Here is an 18,371-nt window from a genome sequence, read left to right on the forward strand (position 1 = left end):
AGAGAACTAGGCATAAGAATATGTTCTATGGGTGTGTAGGGGAAGGGGGTGCCTCAGCGGGCCCATGCCGAGGCATCCCTATAGGTATAGTATAGAATAGAGTTTATTTAGGGCATGGGAAGGGGAGTTAAGACAGTAGTAGAGGCAGAGAGAGGGAGAGAGCAGAGAGAAGTAGAGGCCGGCCAGGACCACGTGGAGAGAGAGGGGAGGGAAAAGCCCAAGAGGGCAAGAGAGATGAGAGGGGAGGGGCCAAGCATCCCCTTTTGCAGTGGGCGGGGCAAGGTAACAGTGGGCGGGGCATACCTGGCTGTTGCCAGGTAACAGTGGGGCGGGGCATACCTGGCTGTTGCCAGGGAGCTTTTGGGGAGGAGTTCAGACAGAATCCTAACAATTTTACCTCAATGTCTCTTAAAAGTACTTTATAGCTCTTAAATTTTTACCCAAGTGGACAGTCGTTTGTTTGTACTGACTAGTTAATGGTGTTTGCATTTTTGTTGTTGTTGGAGTGTAAAGTCTTATTTTAAATTTTTTTCTAGTCTCCATATTTTTTCTTTTTTAAACCATCATCTTTTTTGATAAATCTCCTTCATCCATTTTCTTCCTCCTTCTTGGTGTATCCATTTAAAAATAAGCTCCCCACCTGCTTCCAATCCTTCTGCTATTACTTTACGATCTCCTCAGGCATATTCAACACAGCAGAGCACTACAAATACATACTATTATCTTCCAAACAAAAGAATTCCTTCCAAGAAAGGACTTTAGAAGTCCTGTGCTCCTGACCCCTCCCCTGCCCTGACCTCTCCCCTGTCCTGACCTCTCCCCTGTCCTGACTCCTCCCCTGTCCTGACTCCTCCCCTGTCCTGACCCTTCCCCTGTCCTGACCCTTCCCCTGTCCTGACCCCCACCCCTATCCTGACCCCTCCCCTGTCCTGATTTCACTTTATCATCAACTAGCATTTCAAAATTTTCATCCCCACAGATAAGATTACTATGACCTGACTTAAAAATTGCAGTCTCTGCTCCCTGTCCCTTCGTGCACCCAGGGCTGCACGTCCCAGCTTATTCTCCTTGTCCTCCTCCTTTTCCTCCCCCACCCTCTCTTCTTCACAGAGTCTCATTACACAACCCAGGCTGGCTGGCCTCTAACTCATAGACATCCTCCTGCCTCATCTTTTGAGTGCTGGGATCAAAGGCATGCTCCACAACTCCCAGATTGCTTGCCTTCTTTCTTTCTTTCTTTCTTTCTTTCTTTCTTTCTTTCTTTCTTTCTTTCTTTCTTTCTTTCTTTCTTTCTTTCTTTCTTTCTTTCTTTCTTTCTCTTTCTTTCTTTCTTTCTTTCTTTCTTTCTCTTTCTTTCTTCCTTCCTTCCTTCCTTCCTTCCTTCCTCTCTCTCTCTCTCTTTCTCTCTCTCTCCTTTCTCTCTCTCATTCTTTCTTTCTTTCTTTGAAAGGGGGTCTCTCTATTACATACCTCTTGTTATCCTGGAACTTGCTATGTAGACCAGGTTGGCCCACTGCCTAGCTTTGATTTTTCACTTTTTTGTCTTTTTTCATCGACTGTTCACTGTGGTTTCTCAAACATTCTGTGCTGATTCGTTTCTCCTCAGTATGACAGAATACCTGAAATAATGAGCTTACGAGGAAGACAGGGTTATTGTGGCTTATGTTGCCATAAGTTGTCATGGTCACCTGGCCCTGTCACTTTGTTCCCATGACAATACAGAACATCATGATAGGGTGCATGGTAAAGCAAAGCTACTTACGCTATGGTGACAGGGAAATCAAAAGGAAAAATAGGCGCAGGGTCCCGATACCCACTTGAAGGTGTACACACCAGTAACCTAACCTCCTCCCACTCGGGCAACACTTCAACATTCCCCATGGGACACCATGTGCTGGGGACCAGGTGGGGTCATTTCAGATCTGGGTGATGTAACACACCCGGCCTGTGTTTTGTATTTGGTGACTGCACTATCTGTAGCTCTGGGGAAGACACCTCCCAAGGCCTTGCTTTCACTGCCTCTGCCTCTCACTCTTGTTCCTTGTGCCTTTGATCTTCTTGTGTGAGCCAGTGCTGCTCGAACCCTGGGGAATCCTGTAGGCCTGGAACCATGAGGGAAGGACTGGTGAGGGCTTGGGGAAGGAGGGAGGGTGAGAGGGAGGAAGGGAGGGAGGAAGGAAGGGAAGGAACCTTCATTTCTGTTTCAACTTGAAGGTAAGGCCTCCAGGGTGGCCAAAGCCTTCTGTTCTAAGGTTTTGGTTCAGGCCAAGATTGTCAGCTCAGCTCCTCCTCCTCCTCACCGTTCTGAAACCAAGTTTCCCATGACCCCACCGTTGCCAATCTCAGATCAGACTCCCATGACCCCACCGCTGTCAATCTGAGATCAGCCCATGACCTCGCTGCTGTCAGTGTGGCTCGGGAGGGCTTCGCTCTTCTTTGACCTGTAGCCTAGGTCAAACCCATGCCACACAACCCCACACAGCCTTCCCTTTCCTCCTACCCTGCTTTCTTCCTTCAAGAACTTGGCTTTTGGCTGCTCCCTCACCCTGAGGACTCCATTGACACTTGGTGCTCTTGGGGAAAGGCCCTGAAGCCCCAGCCTCTCGGTTCCCACCTGCCATCAAGCCAGAAGGCAGCAAGGCTGCTGGGTTTCGCCTCAGCGCTTTGTCTAGCATATCACAATCCCATCTGTTCTCACTCATTTTGAACCCATTATTCCTGATTATTCTTTCTCCACGGAGGGTTTGTGCAGCACGCTGCTGTGGGGTTTTTTGTGCATTTGTCCCAACTCATGTTTAGAAGAAGAGACGAAATCCAACACCCGCACTCTGCTAGGGTTCAAGCAAGGTTACTCAGGCTCCCCCCCCCCATCCAGGAGACAGCTACTGAACCCCAACTCTGCTTTGCCATCACGAGAGAGTTCCTGAAATCAAATTAGCTAGTAACATGTTCTCAGCCCAGGAGGGACCACGCATGCTAATGAGCCACCTGGCTGGGGAGGGAGCAGGTCAGAGCACTGGATCTCACTGCTGTGCCCACAGCCAGATGGGCATGGCTCCCACAGCTCTTCTTCTCTATCTGAAATGAGGTTTCGCCTCACGAATAAGCCCCCGGCACTGTGGGTCTCTACTATGGCTCTGACAGTCTTGACAGTAAGTATCTTCCTTTCTGTGAAGAGTAAGAGGCCGCCAACCTTGCCAGCTGCCGCAGTTTACAGGGTGTAGCTTAGTACCCTCACCATGTCACGGTCGCCGTGTATTATCACCTGCATTATCAGTGTATTATCACCTGCATTATCACCATGTATCGGAAGCAGAACCTATCCCAGGGTTAGTCAGCAACAGCCAGGGCCTCCAGGCAACTCGCTGGGTGGTGAGAAATGCAGCCTTTGTTTCCCCAGGAATAAAGTGGACGCCTGATGAAAATGGAGTCATCGCCTTCGACTGCAGAAACCGTGGCTGGTAAGCACCCCCTCCCCAGAGGAGGGGTACTGTACCCCGGCATTTCACCCATCCTCTGGGCTTTGTGTGGCTTCCTCCCACCCTCCCCTACACTAAGGGGGACCTCAGTGATTTAATCCAACCAAGGAATAGGAAGACTTGCCGGCTACCGTCCTCCCTCCCTCCCTCCCCATTATCTCCAACTCAGGCCTCCCTCCAGGACCCCAGGCTGCCTCCAGCTCTGTTCTTGCCCAGCCCTGTTCCTGGTAGATCAGCAGTGTATTTGAGCCCCCTCCTTTCCTGCTGCCAGGCCCTCAGTGACCCTGGCTGTCCTCTGCCAAAAATAAGAAGGCTTATTCCCCATCTCAGCACCTCAACAGCCTCCATGTCCAGGGGTTACAGCATTCAGTGAAACCTAGGGACGAGGGGACGTTGGCCTAAACTTGGGGAAACCCATGGTCCAGACCAAATAAATGAACCGGAGGCTCCCGGTCAGGGGCAGTGCAGCCTTGGCCTTCCTCCCGATGCCTTTCTTTCTGCTAAGGTACATACAAGCCGCCACTTCTCCCAAGGACATCGTCATTCTGGTGGACGTGAGCGGCAGCATGAAAGGGCTGAGGATGGCGATTGCCAAGCACACCATCACTACCATACTGGACACCCTGGGGGAGAACGACTTCGTGAACATCCTAGCGGTAATGGTGGCCTCCTGGTCTACAGTTGCTCCTTGCTCTCACCTGCTCTGGGGAAATATTTTTTTCCTGTACTGTTGTTGTCCCCAGATTGCAAAAACCCCCAAAGAGACCACCAGGAACCACAATTCCGATGCAAGCCCGTGAGGGTCTTTATTCAAACTCGAGCCAGGGCCATGCATGCTACCTTCCTGATAGAACAGGAAGGAGAGCACCCCCAGCTCTAGGTGAGGGGGGGTTAGAAAGGACAAAAAAACACAAGCAGGGCTTCTAAGCTTTGGCATCACATGAAAGGGCAAAGGAATGGTGGTCTCTTTCCCAGAGCCCAAGGGTGAGGGCCATATCACTTCAAGGAGAGCAGACAGTAGCTTTCTAGACAGTAGCTTTCTCCAAGGACAGCAGCTTAAAATAGAGTTTGGAGAACAAGGATGGAATCTGTCCTGCTGTTTTTTGCTTCTTCGTTGGCCATGTCTCTCTAAGGGCAAGTCAACTTAGAATGGAGTCTTAAAAACAAAATGGAGTTTATTCTGCTACCTCAGTCCCTTCACCATAAGAGCCTGAGTCTCCCGCCGCAAGTGCTTCCCACCATAAAGGGGTACACCTTCCTCCACAGTGAGGACTCCTGAATTAGCACCCACACTCTGCCTGGGGTTTTGCAAGGTGGCGTTACAAGGCCCCTCAAAGCATCTGAAATAATTTGTGAATGTGCACACCCCTCGTCAAGGCCGCATTCTCCAGCAGCTTCTCAGCGTCTGGGCTCTGCTACGGAGAACCACCAGCCTTTGCAGTGCTCCGTACCCTCCGTGGGCTCCTGGCAGGGTGGCTGCTGGCGGATCCCATCCACAGGAGGTCGGTGGCCTTGCACACTCACTCTGCTATTCTTCTTCTCCCTTTCCTCTTCCCAAAAGCCCAGATACACAGGCGGAAAGGAGATGCCTAAAAGTATAACCAAACAGGGACCACTTGAGCTCCACAGAAGCAGCATTGACAACCACCCTGGTGTGTCATTTTGAAGGCCACTTGATGCAAAATCCTTCGCCAGTCTGCACAGTTGCTACCATATCTAGCTGTTGGTGGAATTTATGTACCGTGTAGACAGGCTTGGGCAAAAGTGTCTCACTTCAGAATGATCCTGCTGCGGGGTCCAGACCCTGAGTTGCTACCCAAGGCTCAGCTTGCCCATGGCCTCCCTCACTGCTAGACAGCTCTTCCCTGGGCTGACTTCTGCCTCCATCTTGGAGCCTGTACTGTCTGATGGCCACATAGACAGGTTCCATGCTCTACCAGGGAGGGGAAGACCACTGTCCCTCAGCCTGCAGCTCTACCATCCCACACTCAGCTCTGCTTCCTCAGAGAAACTCCCAGCAGTCCCAGTGTAGCCCTAGCTCTTCCATGGTGTAATTATGTGTCTTCTCTCTCCCATCTTACTTAAGCAGACAGTGGGTTATAGACCCTGAACATCTGTATTCAAACTACCAGGGAAATAGAAAGGGAGGCAATAATAATTCACGTTTCTCCCTCTGGATAGCTAAATGGCCACTGACATGTGTACAGACAAAGAGGAGCTATATATGTAACTAGCTGTTGGCCCAAACCTATAATCTCAGGAGTCTAGAACCCAAGCCAAGAGATATGGCTTAAATTTCAGGCCAGCCTGGGCTGCATGATAAGACCTTCTATCAAAGAACAGCAACCAGTAGTTTGGAATCCCTACTCAGGCCGGGGAAGGATCTATGCAAGGAGGGCTCTGGGATTGGTGGAAAGTGCCTGCTGGTACACACAGGAATTCTCTAAGGATTGGCGGGTTCTCAGCACACTCAAGAAGGTGCACCTCACATCAGAACAAGGATTTAGGGAGCAGTTGTAGAGTCAAGATCCTCTGCTTACTCTGTTCAGGCAACCCAAGATAGTGCTGCTCAGTTGCCCAGGTGAGACATGTTCTCTCTCTCTCTCTCTCTCTCTCTCTCTCTCTCTCTCTCTCTCTCTCTCCTTTACTTGGCTCTCAGTACAATGACTATGTCCACTACATCGAGCCCTGCTTCAAAGGCATCCTCGTCCAAGCAGATCGAGACAACAGAGAGGTGAGTGTCCTCCACAGCAGAAGCGCCCATCGGGGTCAGAGAAGGTAGCCGCGAAGGCTGCTATACAGTGCCCTGCCCCCCACGTGGCCCCTGGGAAGAGCAAAGCAAGTCAGTGTGTCTTCCTCAGGGTTTCTATTCCTGAACAAAACATCATGACCAAGAAGCTGGGGAGGAAAGGATTTATTCAGCTTACACTTCCACATTGCTGTCACCAAAGGAAGTCAGGACTAGAACTCAAGCAGATCAGGAAGGCAGGAGCTGATACAGAGGCCATGGAGGGATGTTACTTACTGGCGTGCTTCCCCTGGCTTGCTCAGCCTGCTCTCTTATAGAACCCAAGAGCACCAGCCCAGGGATGGCACCACCCACAAGGGGCCCTTCCCCCCTGATCACTAATTGAGAAAATGCCCCACAGCTGGATCTCATGGAGGCACTTCCCCAACTGAAGCTCCTTTCTTTGTGATCACTCCAGCCTGTGTCAAGTTGACACACAAAACCAGCCAGTACACAGTGGTTACTCTGGACTGTACACCCTCTATTTAGCCAAATCCTTGGCACTGCCTTCTAGGAGAAGAGAGATTGGCACCAAGCCTTCCACACTTAGTTCATCTTTGGGCATTTGAAAAACATGGACTCAAGTGAGTGTGTCTGGCTGCCCTGTGGAGCAGCCAGGCACTGACAACATTCTAAGCACCCTCCCCAATTAGGAGCAGAGACAAGGATTCCTGGACCCATTTGATCCTCCTAGCCTCACCTTGTATTTACACACCCTCCCCACCCCCCACCCCACCCCACCCCACCCCCATGCCCTGACAGCATTTCAAGCAGTTGGTGGATGAGCTGATGGTCAAAGGCGTGGGAATCGTGAGTCAAGCTCTAACTGAAGCTTTCCAGATCTTGAAGCAGGTACTAACTGCTGGTGGAGCCTGGGAGGGTGGGGAGAGAGGAAGACTGTTTACAAATGCAGGTTGTGGCCCGTCATGAAGCCCTCATTTCTATCCCTCAGTTCCAAGAGTCCAGACAAGGAAGTCTCTGCAACCAGGCCATCATGCTTATCTCTGACGGGGCTGTGGAAGACTATGAGCCCGTGTTTGAGACCTATAACTGGCCAGACCGCAAGGTGACTGACGCCTCTCCCGATGCCAAGGGAGCCATCTCCTAAGTCACAGTAGTCTTGTGTGTAGTGCAACCCCAAGTCCAAAATTCTTTCCCATTAGACTTGTTTACCTGTTCCCCTAGGTTCTGAGTATCCCAAAGTTACAGCAACCTGGGCCCACAGGAGGGCTGTAACAGCTGCGGGTCATAGGACGGGCATGGTTTTGAGACTTAAGAACTGCTCCATGCTCATCAGGACCCTGCCAGGCCCCTCTGAACTTTCTCCAACCTAAGAGGGTGCAACTGGAGAGTCCAGAACAGAGACATGCATGGCCCTAGATGTGAGCCCTGCATGAATACACCGATGCTGCCTGCAGCTGCTCAGCCCATCTCTTACGGACAGGTCCGCGTCTTCACCTACCTTATTGGAAGAGAAGTGACTTTCGCTGACCGCATGAAGTGGATTGCCTGCAACAATAAAGGTAAATGACTAATTTTTAAGTGAAACGCGTATTTTTTTTTAGATATATTCTTTATTTACATTACAAATGATTTCCCCTTTCCTGGTCCCCCCCCAAAAAAAATCCCATAAGCCATCTCCCCTTCCCCTGTTCCCTAATCAACATTCTCCCGCTTCCCTGTCCTGGTATTCCCCTACACTGCTGCATCGAGCCTTTCCAGGACCAGGGGCCTCTCCTCCCTTTGATGTCCAACAAGGCCATCCTCTGCTGCCTATGCACCTGGAGCCATGGGTAACACCATGTGTATGATCTGGTTGATGGTTTTGTCCCTGGGAGCTCTGGGAGTACTGGGTGGCTCATATCGTTGTTCCTCCTATGGCACTGCAAACCCCTTCAGCTCCTTGGGTCCTTTCTCTAGCTCCCCCATTGGGGACCCTGTGCTCAGTTCAATGGCTGGCTGAGAGTGTCCCCCTCTGTATTTGTCATGCACTAGCAGAGCCTCCCAGGTGACAGCTATATCCGGCTCGGGTCAGCAAGTACTTGTGGGCATCGATAATAGTGTCTGGGTTTTGTAACTGAACGTGGGATGGAGCACTAGGTGGGGTAGTCTCTCTGGATGGTCTTTCCCTCAGACTCTGCTCCATACTTTGTCTCTGTATCTCCATCTCTGGATATTTTGTTCCCTCTTCTAAGAAGGACCAGAGTATCCATACTTTGTTCTTCCTTCTTCTTGGGCATCATTTGATATGTGAATGGTGTCTTGGGTATTCCAAGCTTCTGGGCTACTATCCACTCATCAGTGAGTGCATACGGTGTGTGCTCTTTCATGACTGGGTCACCTCACTCAGGATGATATTTTCCACTTCCATCCGTTTGCCTAAGAATTTCATGAATTCATTGTTTTTCAGTAGCTGATTAGTATTCCATTGTACAAATATACCACATTTTCTGTATTCATTCCTTCGTTGAGGGACATCCGGGCTCTTTCCAGCCCCTGGCTATTATAAATAGGGCTGCTTTGAACATAGTGGAGCATGTGTCCTTATTACATGCTGGAAAATCCTCTGGGTGTATGCCCAGGAGTGGTATAACAGGGTCCTCCAGTAATATTATGCCCAGTTTTCTGAGGGACCAACAAACTGATTTCCAGAGTGGTTGCACCAGCCTACAACCCCACCAGCAGTGGAGGAGCAGGCTGGAGAGATGGCTCGGCCATTAAAGGCTAGACTCACAACCAAGAGGGAAATGTCTTGGGGAAGTGCTCTGCAGTCCACACAGAGACAGAGGGATAGCAATACTGAGGGCCAGGCCTCTTCTGGAGCTGTACAGTGCAGCCTGCCCCCCATTGTTCAGAGAAAGGGAGGGCAGATTTCTCTGAAGCTGGAGCAGACAGTCAACTCCGCAGGGACTCCAGGCTTACAGTCATCCGAATTGCAAATCAGAAGTCACTTACACAAGAGAACTGTCTCCTCAAACAAAGCCTTGTACAAATACACAACACAGAAGACAGGTGGGAAGCAAGAAGGGACCCACATTTTCAATATCAGCTGTCTCAGGCCCCGCCTTCATTCCTGTTGTGGAAGATTAAGGCATTGACTCTGTTCAAAGACAAAAGCAGACAGTCACCTTTTCTCTTCCTTATCTGTGTGCACGTGTGTGTGTGTGTGTGTGTGTGTGTGTGTGTGTGTGTGTGTGTGTATGTGTGTGTGTGTGTGTGTGTAGGCCTGAGGATGTCAGGAGACAGGACGTCCCTGAGGAGAGACCATCTATCTTGGATTTTTCTTACTGACTGAGCTGGACTGGCTATCTGGAGAGGCTCGGGGATCCACCCATCTCTGCCTCTCCAGCACTGGACTGTGAGAGCAAGCCAGTAAAAAAAAAAAATTTAACATGGATTCTGGGGGTGAGACTCAGGTCTTCATGTTTGGCAAGTGTGTCACTGACTGATCCATTACTCCACCCCTTTTTATTTCTTGATTGATTTTTTTTATGAAGGTGGTTAACTTTTTTAACTTTTCATTTATTTATTCTTTGTGTATGCGTGCATATCTGTCTGTGCACGTGCCCAGTCACATACATGTGGAAGTCAATTCTCTCCTTCAATCGTGAGGTTCCAGGCATTGAACCTACTAGATTGTCAGACTTCTTGGCAAGTGCCTCTACCCACTGAGCCATCCTACCAACCCTATTCATTAGTTGTACAAGACAAGCTTTTGCTGGATATCCCAGAACAACTTCAAGTCATGGTGATCCTACTGCCTCAGCCTCCCAAGTGCTAGGATCACATGTACAAGTTACCATATGCAACAAGTCAGCACTTTCCACGGAATAATGGTTTGTGTGTGTGTGTGTGTGTGTGTGTGTGTGTACCAAGAATTCTCTTCTATATGGGATTAGAACCCATGACCTAGGCTTGCAATTATAATTCTGTTGATTCAACAAAATTTACTGTGCATGATCTTTGTACTCGGTGCTGTTCGAAGGCTGTGGCTCAAGGGCTGATGGGACAAATGGCTCAGTCTTGACCTTGGTGGAGCCAGTGTGTGGCCCTGGGGTGTAATATAACTTGAATGTGTCATGATGGCACCAGGACATGCGCTGGACAGGGTGCAGGCTGGGCAGGGTGCAAGGACCAATGGGAAAGATACTCCCCCAGTTTGGGAGTTTAAAGAAGGGCCTTTCACCTCAGGGGACTAGCACGCCCCAGGTGTGAGGCGTGGTAGAAAGCAAAGCGGTCCCATTTTGCTGGCATGTGAAACACATGGCTCAGGGAGGTAGTGGGCAGTGAGACCGGAAGTCTAAACCATGCACGGCCTCGTTAGCCAGGTGCCCTTCTCAATAGTGCTGTGGCTATCCTGAAAAGAATAGAGCAGACTGCTCCGTAGCCTGAGGAAGACTGGTGAGGAGGGAAACTAGGAGCTGTGGACACGGGAGGACGAGAGCTGCCATCTTGTTGGGGTCTCCAAACCGATTCTCGTTGAGCATGACACGTGTGAGATTCGTTGGTGGGCGCCACTGCTGCCGCAGAAGCCCCTGCTGCTGTTTGGGGAAATATTAGTGATGGGAGGATTCCTCCAAGATCTTCCAAACTGGAGCAGAGAGGGCCTTTCTTTGTCTTGTACTAGGAGACAAGGCATGACCTCCAGGAAGGAGGGGGGCCCAGGTAGGAGCACCCAGACTCTGGGAGTGCGCATGGACTCTACAAGTGACCAAGCAGGGTTTGCTTGTCCTTTGCGTCCTGTGGTCACAGAGCCCTGCCCTCTGCAGGCTACTACACACAGATCTCCACACTGGCTGACGCGCAGGAGAACGTGATGGAGTACCTGCACGTGCTTAGCCGTCCCATGGTCATCAACCACGACCACGACATCATCTGGACGGAGGCTTATATGGACAGCCGGGTGCGTACACTGACGGGCGGGGAGGCCAGGGTTAAGGAGAGGAGCAAAAGATGACGTCTTGGTCCCTTGGTCCGGAGAGCCCAACATTGTGCCTCCATGGGAGGAGTCATCAAGTGTGATAAAAAGCCTTCCACGCCCTCCCTCCCCCCCCCTCCCGCAGCCCTCAGCCTAAGCAGAGCACCACTTTGTATCCACCTGCCCCAGAGGCCTAGATCCCTGCGCAACCGACACCCCACCCCTGTGTTCCTTTCCACTCCCCATCGCCCGCCATATTGTCCTCTCCTACCAGCCATGGGAAGAAAATATTCACAGCAGTGATCCACCATTCTGTAGCTTCATCCTGGCACGTCCTGCATGTCACAGGCTGGAAGAGGCAATGTCTTACCAGAGGAATAGAAATCTCCAAAACAGGAGGTCATTGAAGATGTTTTGGGGGATGTGAGGGAGACTTTCCCACCTCCTCCCAAATCGCACCTGTGTGTAGCCACCTACCTTGTGACAATAAACAAACCAGGATTAAATAAGCAGCTTAAGTAAGACCAAGGCAGAGAAGAAGCGTAAGAGATTTGTCTCTGGGCATCTCAGCTGGTGAGGCTCCTGGTCACAGCAACCAGGCTCCTTCCTGCCATACTTTAACTCCCCAGATCAAGCCCCAGCTCTCTGCTTCTAGGGGATAGCATGGCGGTCCTGCTGAGCCCCTTAGAAGGCAACCACACAGGAGTCCTCAGGGCTCACACACTCACCTCTTATTCACCACAAATCTGTGTTGCCTCCCAAGCTCCCGAGGCGGCTGAGAAGACACCCTTTTCTGTACTCTGTGTCTGAGGACAAGGGCGCATGTACTCTAGCATGGAACTGTAACTATAAACCACTTTGCCAAGCTGGGGCCAAAAGCCTCAGGAATCCATTCTAAAGTTCCTTCAGTGCGCCTGACCAGCTGGAGCGGGCTCTTCCCGGAAGCCTTGCCCAGGAGATCCCCATCTGTCCCACACTGATGGCCACTCCCTGAGCTGAGACCATGGGAAAAGCATTCTCCATCTGCTGTCCCCTCTGTTGTCCAGGTGCTCGTTGGTCACAGGCCATCTGACCCTGGTTGGAGAGATGGGAGGGGAAAGGGGGAGGCCAGAAGAGAGAGGCGGAGACCTGCTGTGGCTCTGTCTCGATGCCCTCTTGTTGTGAGCTTACACTCATTCTTCCTTGCTCGTTCCTCCCGCCCCCAGCCCGGCATGTGCTCCCTGGGTCTCTCTCCCATGTGCACAGTAAGGGCATGCGGAGGAGCCGGCAGAAGGAAGTCTGAGAACTTGCAATGTAAGAGGAAACTGGGCTGTGGACAGTGGCGGCCGTGCCTTGATAGCAGCCCCAGTTAGGTAGCAGTGGATGGGAGTCCAGCAGAGAATTAGGAAGGAAGGGACAGTGGCAGAGACCAAGCCTTGCTTCAGTGAGCCACTGTGCACATGATTTCAGGCAGTTCCTGTCAGCCATACTGAGGTACATCACACTCAGATGGCCTCCCAGGGTCTGGCTTTATCCTCACCTAATGACCAAACATTAGGTGAGGAACAAATGACCTCTGTCTCCTCAGTTAAAGCCCTTGGTGTCACATCTCCAGTCTCCCCTTACATATCCTCTGAAACTTCAAGCATGTCTGAAAACCAGGCCCACGTGCAGATAGATGCCTGGGCCCGTCAGGTTAAGGACAGTAGTCCTCGGAGAACAGGTAACCTTTTCCTGTACCACGATCCAAAGCCGAGGGCGTGGGGACAGCTCACACTACCCAAGTATGAGATGACGCCTAAGGGAGGTAGAGGAGGCCCAGCCAAGCGCCCCTTGGCTGCAGCGCCCCTGAAGATGCTTCCCTGGTTTGGGAGAGCCACAGCTCCTCGAGGTCCTACAAGTCTTGTGTAGCTGGGAAGACTGAACCTAGAGTAAAGGAGATGCTGTGGGGTCCATGCAGGGAAGCCTGGCTTCCCAGCTCCGTGCTGAGACATCGGAGGAAGAGAAGAGGCAAACCTGGCACTGACCCGAGGAGGTCTGGCACACACAATGGCCTTCGGCAACCCGAGCAACAGGCTCCTTGCACAGGGTGCTTGCCTGTTGTCGTTTTCATTATGAGAGAGGCACATGTGCAGGCCCCTTCTGGGTAGCAGGAGTCCCTTCCTGATTTGGTTCTGGTTCTGTCTTCTGAGTGGACAGAGCTAGGGGTCTTCCCCATGTGTGTTAGGGGTGACCCGAGGCAGCCGATGCTCAGACACCCTGCCCTCAGGCCGTTGCTCCTGACCCATGTCTGTGTGTCTGAGCCGCTGTACAGAAATGTCTTCCTTTCTATCCGCTGGCCTGGGCCATGCGGTGCAGAGACCTCGGGTCTGCATCAGAGGCTTCTGGGAAAAGCTGTGCTGTGCTGTACTCTGTGTGCTGGGCTTGGGCTCGTCCTTGGTCTGCCCAGATGAGATTGCTTTTGCTGAGTGATGTGAACCTAGTCTGCTTCCCCTCTCCCCACAGCTCTTCACCTCAGAGGCACAAAGCCTGATGCTCCTCACCACAGTGGCCATGCCAGTCTTCAGCAAAAAGAACGAAACAGTGAGTAGCCCTTCCCTGTGCTGCAGCACGGAGGTTAGAGTTCTACCCACTGAGCTTCACAGCCATCCTAGGCCAGCTGTGGAAGAACCTCCTGGCCAACTACGGGGCTGATGTCCATGCTTTCCCCCCAAGTTCCCGCAGGCTTGTCGGGGTGGGGCAGCCCCTGCTTTGCTCTGGAGATGATAGAAGGCTACGGGGTTTCTGCTAGCCTTCCAGGTTAATCACACTTAACTAGCCAAAGTGGGCTTCTACATGAAGGCCTCTAGTGAGGGGATCTCTAGAGCTTTCCATAGTATGTCTGGCGAGAAAACACTTCCCTATGGGTCATTTGTGCTCTGGAGGCTATATAAAAATTATAAATTTTTATAAATTATGTAAGTTATGGTCCTTTTATTTCATCCTCTGGCATGAATATTAATATCTCACTTAGCTTTGTGTTTCATTTAAATGTTACTACTTAAATATTAATGCAGGGCATTAATCTTCCTAACAGCTGAGCTTGCCCCTGGGGCCCCGAACTCAGCCTGCAATCTAACTGCAAAGGAAGATCAGTAAACACTTCCCTTTCCAGGATCCAAGGAGGCCTAGAGTCTCGTCTGGGAAGCCCAGTTTCCCTGACCCTTGCACTGTTCCCTCTAGAGATCCCACGGCATTCTCCTGGGTGTAGTGGGCTCGGACGTGACCCTCAGAGAGCTCATGAAGCTGGCACCCCGATACAAGGTGAGCCTGAGTGGACCCCAGGGGGATGGTGCCTAAGCCACAGCTCTCCATTGCTGTGACAGAGATCAGCTCAGAGGGAGGAGAGAGTTATTTGGGCTCACAGTTTCAGTGTCTTGGCTTCTGTCCATGGTTGCTGGACCAGAGACCAATAGGTGGGAGCGTGACACTGGCTTACTGTGAATCCCTATTTAAAGCTGATTTCAACGATCCCCTCTCCTCTTCCCCTGCCCAGCCATCCAACGTGTCTAATGCCCCCAACCCTTGACCTTGGCAGCTTGGGGTGCATGGATACGCCTTTTTGAACACTAACAATGGCTACATCCTCTCTCATCCTGACCTCCGACCTTTGGTAAGTGCAGCCTCAAGATTCTAACAATGTGACATTCGGAGACAGTTCACAAGAAAAAAAAATGGCTAAAATTCCTTGGATCATACAAGAGGAACATCAACACCATTGTACCTATTTCCAAAGTGTTATCTAGGAGGATGCACAAGGTAAAAATAGATGGAAGGATTGGCGGACAGAACAGAGAGCAGTGATACAGGCTGGGCTTGTGAGAGTGGAGTCCGGCAGGACAGCCAGTTTCCATTTCCGTGATAAAACATCTGCAGTCGCAAGCCTATAAAGAAAGAACTATTTCAGTCCGTAGCTGGCTAAGCCTATTGCTTTATGCTCTGGTGGGGTGCATACAGCAAGCATGGCGTGCCTGCGTGGGAGCATGGGACAGAATGAACCTGTTGACCCCAGAAAAACAATGAGAAAGAGACGCCAGTTCTGTACCCCTCCTGAAGGACATCAAACCTCTCACTAAGCTTTTCATCCCCAGACATTCCAGCATTTTCCAACAGTGCTGTGCTGGAATCTAGCTGCCTATAAAGAGGCCTTCGAGAGTTGTGTAAGAGCCAAACCATGAGGGAGAGATGGCTCAGCAGCTAAGAGCACCCGAGTTCAGTCCCAGAACCCCCTTCAGCCAGCTCACAACATTCTTTAACTCCAGTCCCCGGGGATGGGATGCCTCTGGTCTCCATGGGCACCTGCCTTCACATGGACATAGCCACGGACACACACATACACTTAATTTCAAGTCAAATAAATCTTTTTTAAAGTCTCATCACTACAGACATGACAAACCCTCACTGTCTCGGTGACTCCATCCCTCCTACAATCTGACAGATGGATCAGCAGAGCCCCAGAGGCCCAAGGAGGGAATGTGAACAACAAAAATAGCAAGGCCTCTCACAAGGGCAGGGAAGGTTCCCTGAGTCTACCTTCCATGCTGCCTAGGACCCCTGTCCCCCTGTGACTCTGTCCAGGAGATGTGGGTATTTTCATGAGTTCTCCCGAGTACCTAGTGTCTGAATACTCAACCTCTGGGGATTGGCCCTGGGAATTGGCCCTATTCGCAGTTGCAGTGGCCACATTGCTGGTGTGAGGCTGGAGGCATAAGGGAGGAGTGCATCTAAAGGCCTGGAGGCATCTTAAACCTACTCCTCTTCTGTCTTCTGAGGAACCCCAAGAGGCTTGGATAGCAGAATTTACAAAGAGGCGTCTCTGCCTCAGGAGTTATTTGGGGAGACCAGCTGAACTGAGTCTTATAGCAGTTAGCTCAAGTGGATACAGAATCTCCTAAGACGTTTGACTGAACCGCTCAAGGCAAATGGTAGGGCTCAGATGGGAGATGCATTGGTCTATCCCCACTGCCTTCCCAACCCAGACTCAGCAGGGCATTTATCTGAACCTATAATGAGCAGTCTTACACTAACAGGTCCTTGGACCAGTGCTATCAAGTGACTCACAGGGAGAGGACATGTAGGTTGATACCAAAGTTGACTTAAAGAGTTAAGGGACATATAGAATTAAGGGACATGAATCAGAAAGCCACCTGCATGCATCCATCTAGGTAACTCACATGAAGAATGCTTTCACAGTTCATATTGAGGACCTACTGTGTGCCTGACATTATCATGCTAGTAAGAGTGTTGTAAACAGAAGAGTACATCTAATCAAAATCTGATGCGTGAAGGCACATAAGCAATATGAATTGCTTACCAAAGAACACAGTAGGGCTTACACTGGATACTCTGTAAGGAAGGTATTATCAGGAAAGCAAATGGTAGAATTCCAGAAAGCAAAATAATAGAGAATATACTTAGCAATAGAACAAGAAAGGTCAAGAGACATACTAGGGCCTAAAACCCTTTCTATGTCACTGTCCCCCAACTACATGAAATCATGTGTTTATTTTGAGAGGCTAAGGATGGGCTACAATGTGTCAGGTGTAGCTGAGACTTAGGAAATGGCACTGGAATGTTGCCAGAGAGACAGCTCAAGTAGAAGAAGACAGCACAGCCTTGATGACCCTGGATGTCGGGAAGGCTGAAGACAGAGCATTGTGTGGCCACGGGTAAGGAGGTGATCACAGCAGGGACAGTGGAGCAGCAGCATACTACAATCAGGAGAGAAACAATAAAAGCCAAGTAAATGAAACAACCAGCAGAAATAAGATACACAGTGACAGTGACTGAAACCCCCAAATATCTACTGGGGACCCATTTACAGAAGTAGATGGAGCTATTTATAATATACTCTGGTGATAAACTCTCCTCTCTCCTTTATGGATGGCACTACTAAACTAAATCAGGGAAGTACCATGGGCGTAATTACAGATAACATGATGATATCTGTCAGGGAGAGAGAGTGAAAGAGAGCAAAAGGGTAAGAGAGGGAGAGAGGGAGAAAAAACGAGAATGATTCCGCTCCGAGAATTGGTTCATGGATCTCTGTCAAATTTTGGAGACAGGTGGTTATTAAGCACTGCAGATCTGCCTTGGATCTGACCAATTTAAAAAAAAAATCTATTGAGAGGAGATACTTCTGCAGATGCCTTAAAATCTGGAGAAGATGATTGCTCATGAAGCGTTCTAAAATGATCATCTGAGATTAACAAAATGAAATACATGAGAAATAGGGGGGCGCTCTGCAAACTAAACACCCACGTGTGGGAGAGCACCATGTGACAGCACCAAGGGGATTTGCCTGGCTGATGGCACCATCTGGGCAGCCAAGCTGGCCTGCCTGTCCAAGCAGCCTTCAGAAACCCAGGCAGAGGCCACGGTGCTTCAGCTCACAAACCACACCCCTCTCATCTCCTGGCCAGACTCAATGAGCAATATTGATTTCTTCCCTGACAGCTCCATTTTCAGGGTGACATTGACAGAGCTGAGCATCTTCAGAGAACTGAGGTGTCTTCAGACTGGAAATGTTTAGCTGGAGACAGTCAAGTCTTAGAAGTGACAAGATTGAACATCTCAAGCCTTGTCAGGAGGAACAGGTTCTAGGTGGTTCCTGATGAAAGCTGACAATGAGAAGCAAAAGTTAGGAGACAGATTTGAACTCCACAGGAGGGAGAACTTTCTAGTAATAAGAGCTGTCCAAACTGACAAGTTGTCTCTCAAAATAGGGAGATGCCTGTCATGACACGTGTGTGTGTGTGTGTGTGTGTGTGTGTGTGTGTGTGTGTGTGTGTCTTGGAAGCCATCTGTGGCACACATTGGTCATAGAAGCTTTGCATTGAGTAAAAGTTTGGCCTGACTCATCCTGGAAGATTATGGGATGCTTTGATTTTATGAGGGTACTTGGAAGATTTTAAAGAAGAGGGAAGGGGGACAGGGTTCATGCTAACCCCACCTTTTCCATCCTGTCTGGCCCACTCCAGTACAGAGAAGGAAAGAAGCTGAGACCCAAACCCAACTACAACAGTGTGGACCTCTCAGAAGTGGAGTGGGAGGACCGAGCTGAAATCGTGAGTGAAGAACAAGGGAGGGAGAAGCTCCCCCCCCCCGCACCCCCTCCCCCTCCCTCCCTCCCCCCCCCCCCAGTTAGCCCTGTAGTGGCCAAAGGAGC

The 18,371-nt window shown here is 50.4% G+C and overlaps 1 protein-coding gene across 3 annotated transcripts in view; it reads left to right on the plus strand.

Moving 5' to 3' along the window:
• The window catches only part of Cacna2d4 (calcium voltage-gated channel auxiliary subunit alpha2delta 4), a 120,333-nt gene that overhangs the window by 24,199 nt on the left and 77,763 nt on the right, over positions 1-18,371 (plus strand). For 2 of the 3 annotated variants that reach the window (XM_052174698.1, XM_052174699.1), the window contains exons 7-17: positions 3,401-3,461; positions 3,985-4,135; positions 6,139-6,213; positions 7,030-7,119; positions 7,220-7,333; positions 7,712-7,790; positions 11,037-11,170; positions 13,670-13,747; positions 14,387-14,467; positions 14,742-14,816; positions 18,184-18,270. In XM_052174698.1, coding sequence (XP_052030658.1) covers positions 3,401-3,461; positions 3,985-4,135; positions 6,139-6,213; positions 7,030-7,119; positions 7,220-7,333; positions 7,712-7,790; positions 11,037-11,170; positions 13,670-13,747; positions 14,387-14,467; positions 14,742-14,816; positions 18,184-18,270 — 1,025 coding nt within the window. The remainder of the gene's footprint in view (positions 1-3,400; positions 3,462-3,984; positions 4,136-6,138; positions 6,214-7,029; positions 7,120-7,219; positions 7,334-7,711; positions 7,791-11,036; positions 11,171-13,669; positions 13,748-14,386; positions 14,468-14,741; positions 14,817-18,183; positions 18,271-18,371) is intronic. The other variant, XM_052174700.1, reaches the window with a different exon arrangement.

The sequence above is a fragment of the Apodemus sylvaticus genome, chromosome 2 (assembly GCF_947179515.1).
Source record: "Apodemus sylvaticus chromosome 2, mApoSyl1.1, whole genome shotgun sequence".
Lineage (NCBI taxonomy): Eukaryota > Metazoa > Chordata > Mammalia > Rodentia > Muridae > Apodemus > Apodemus sylvaticus.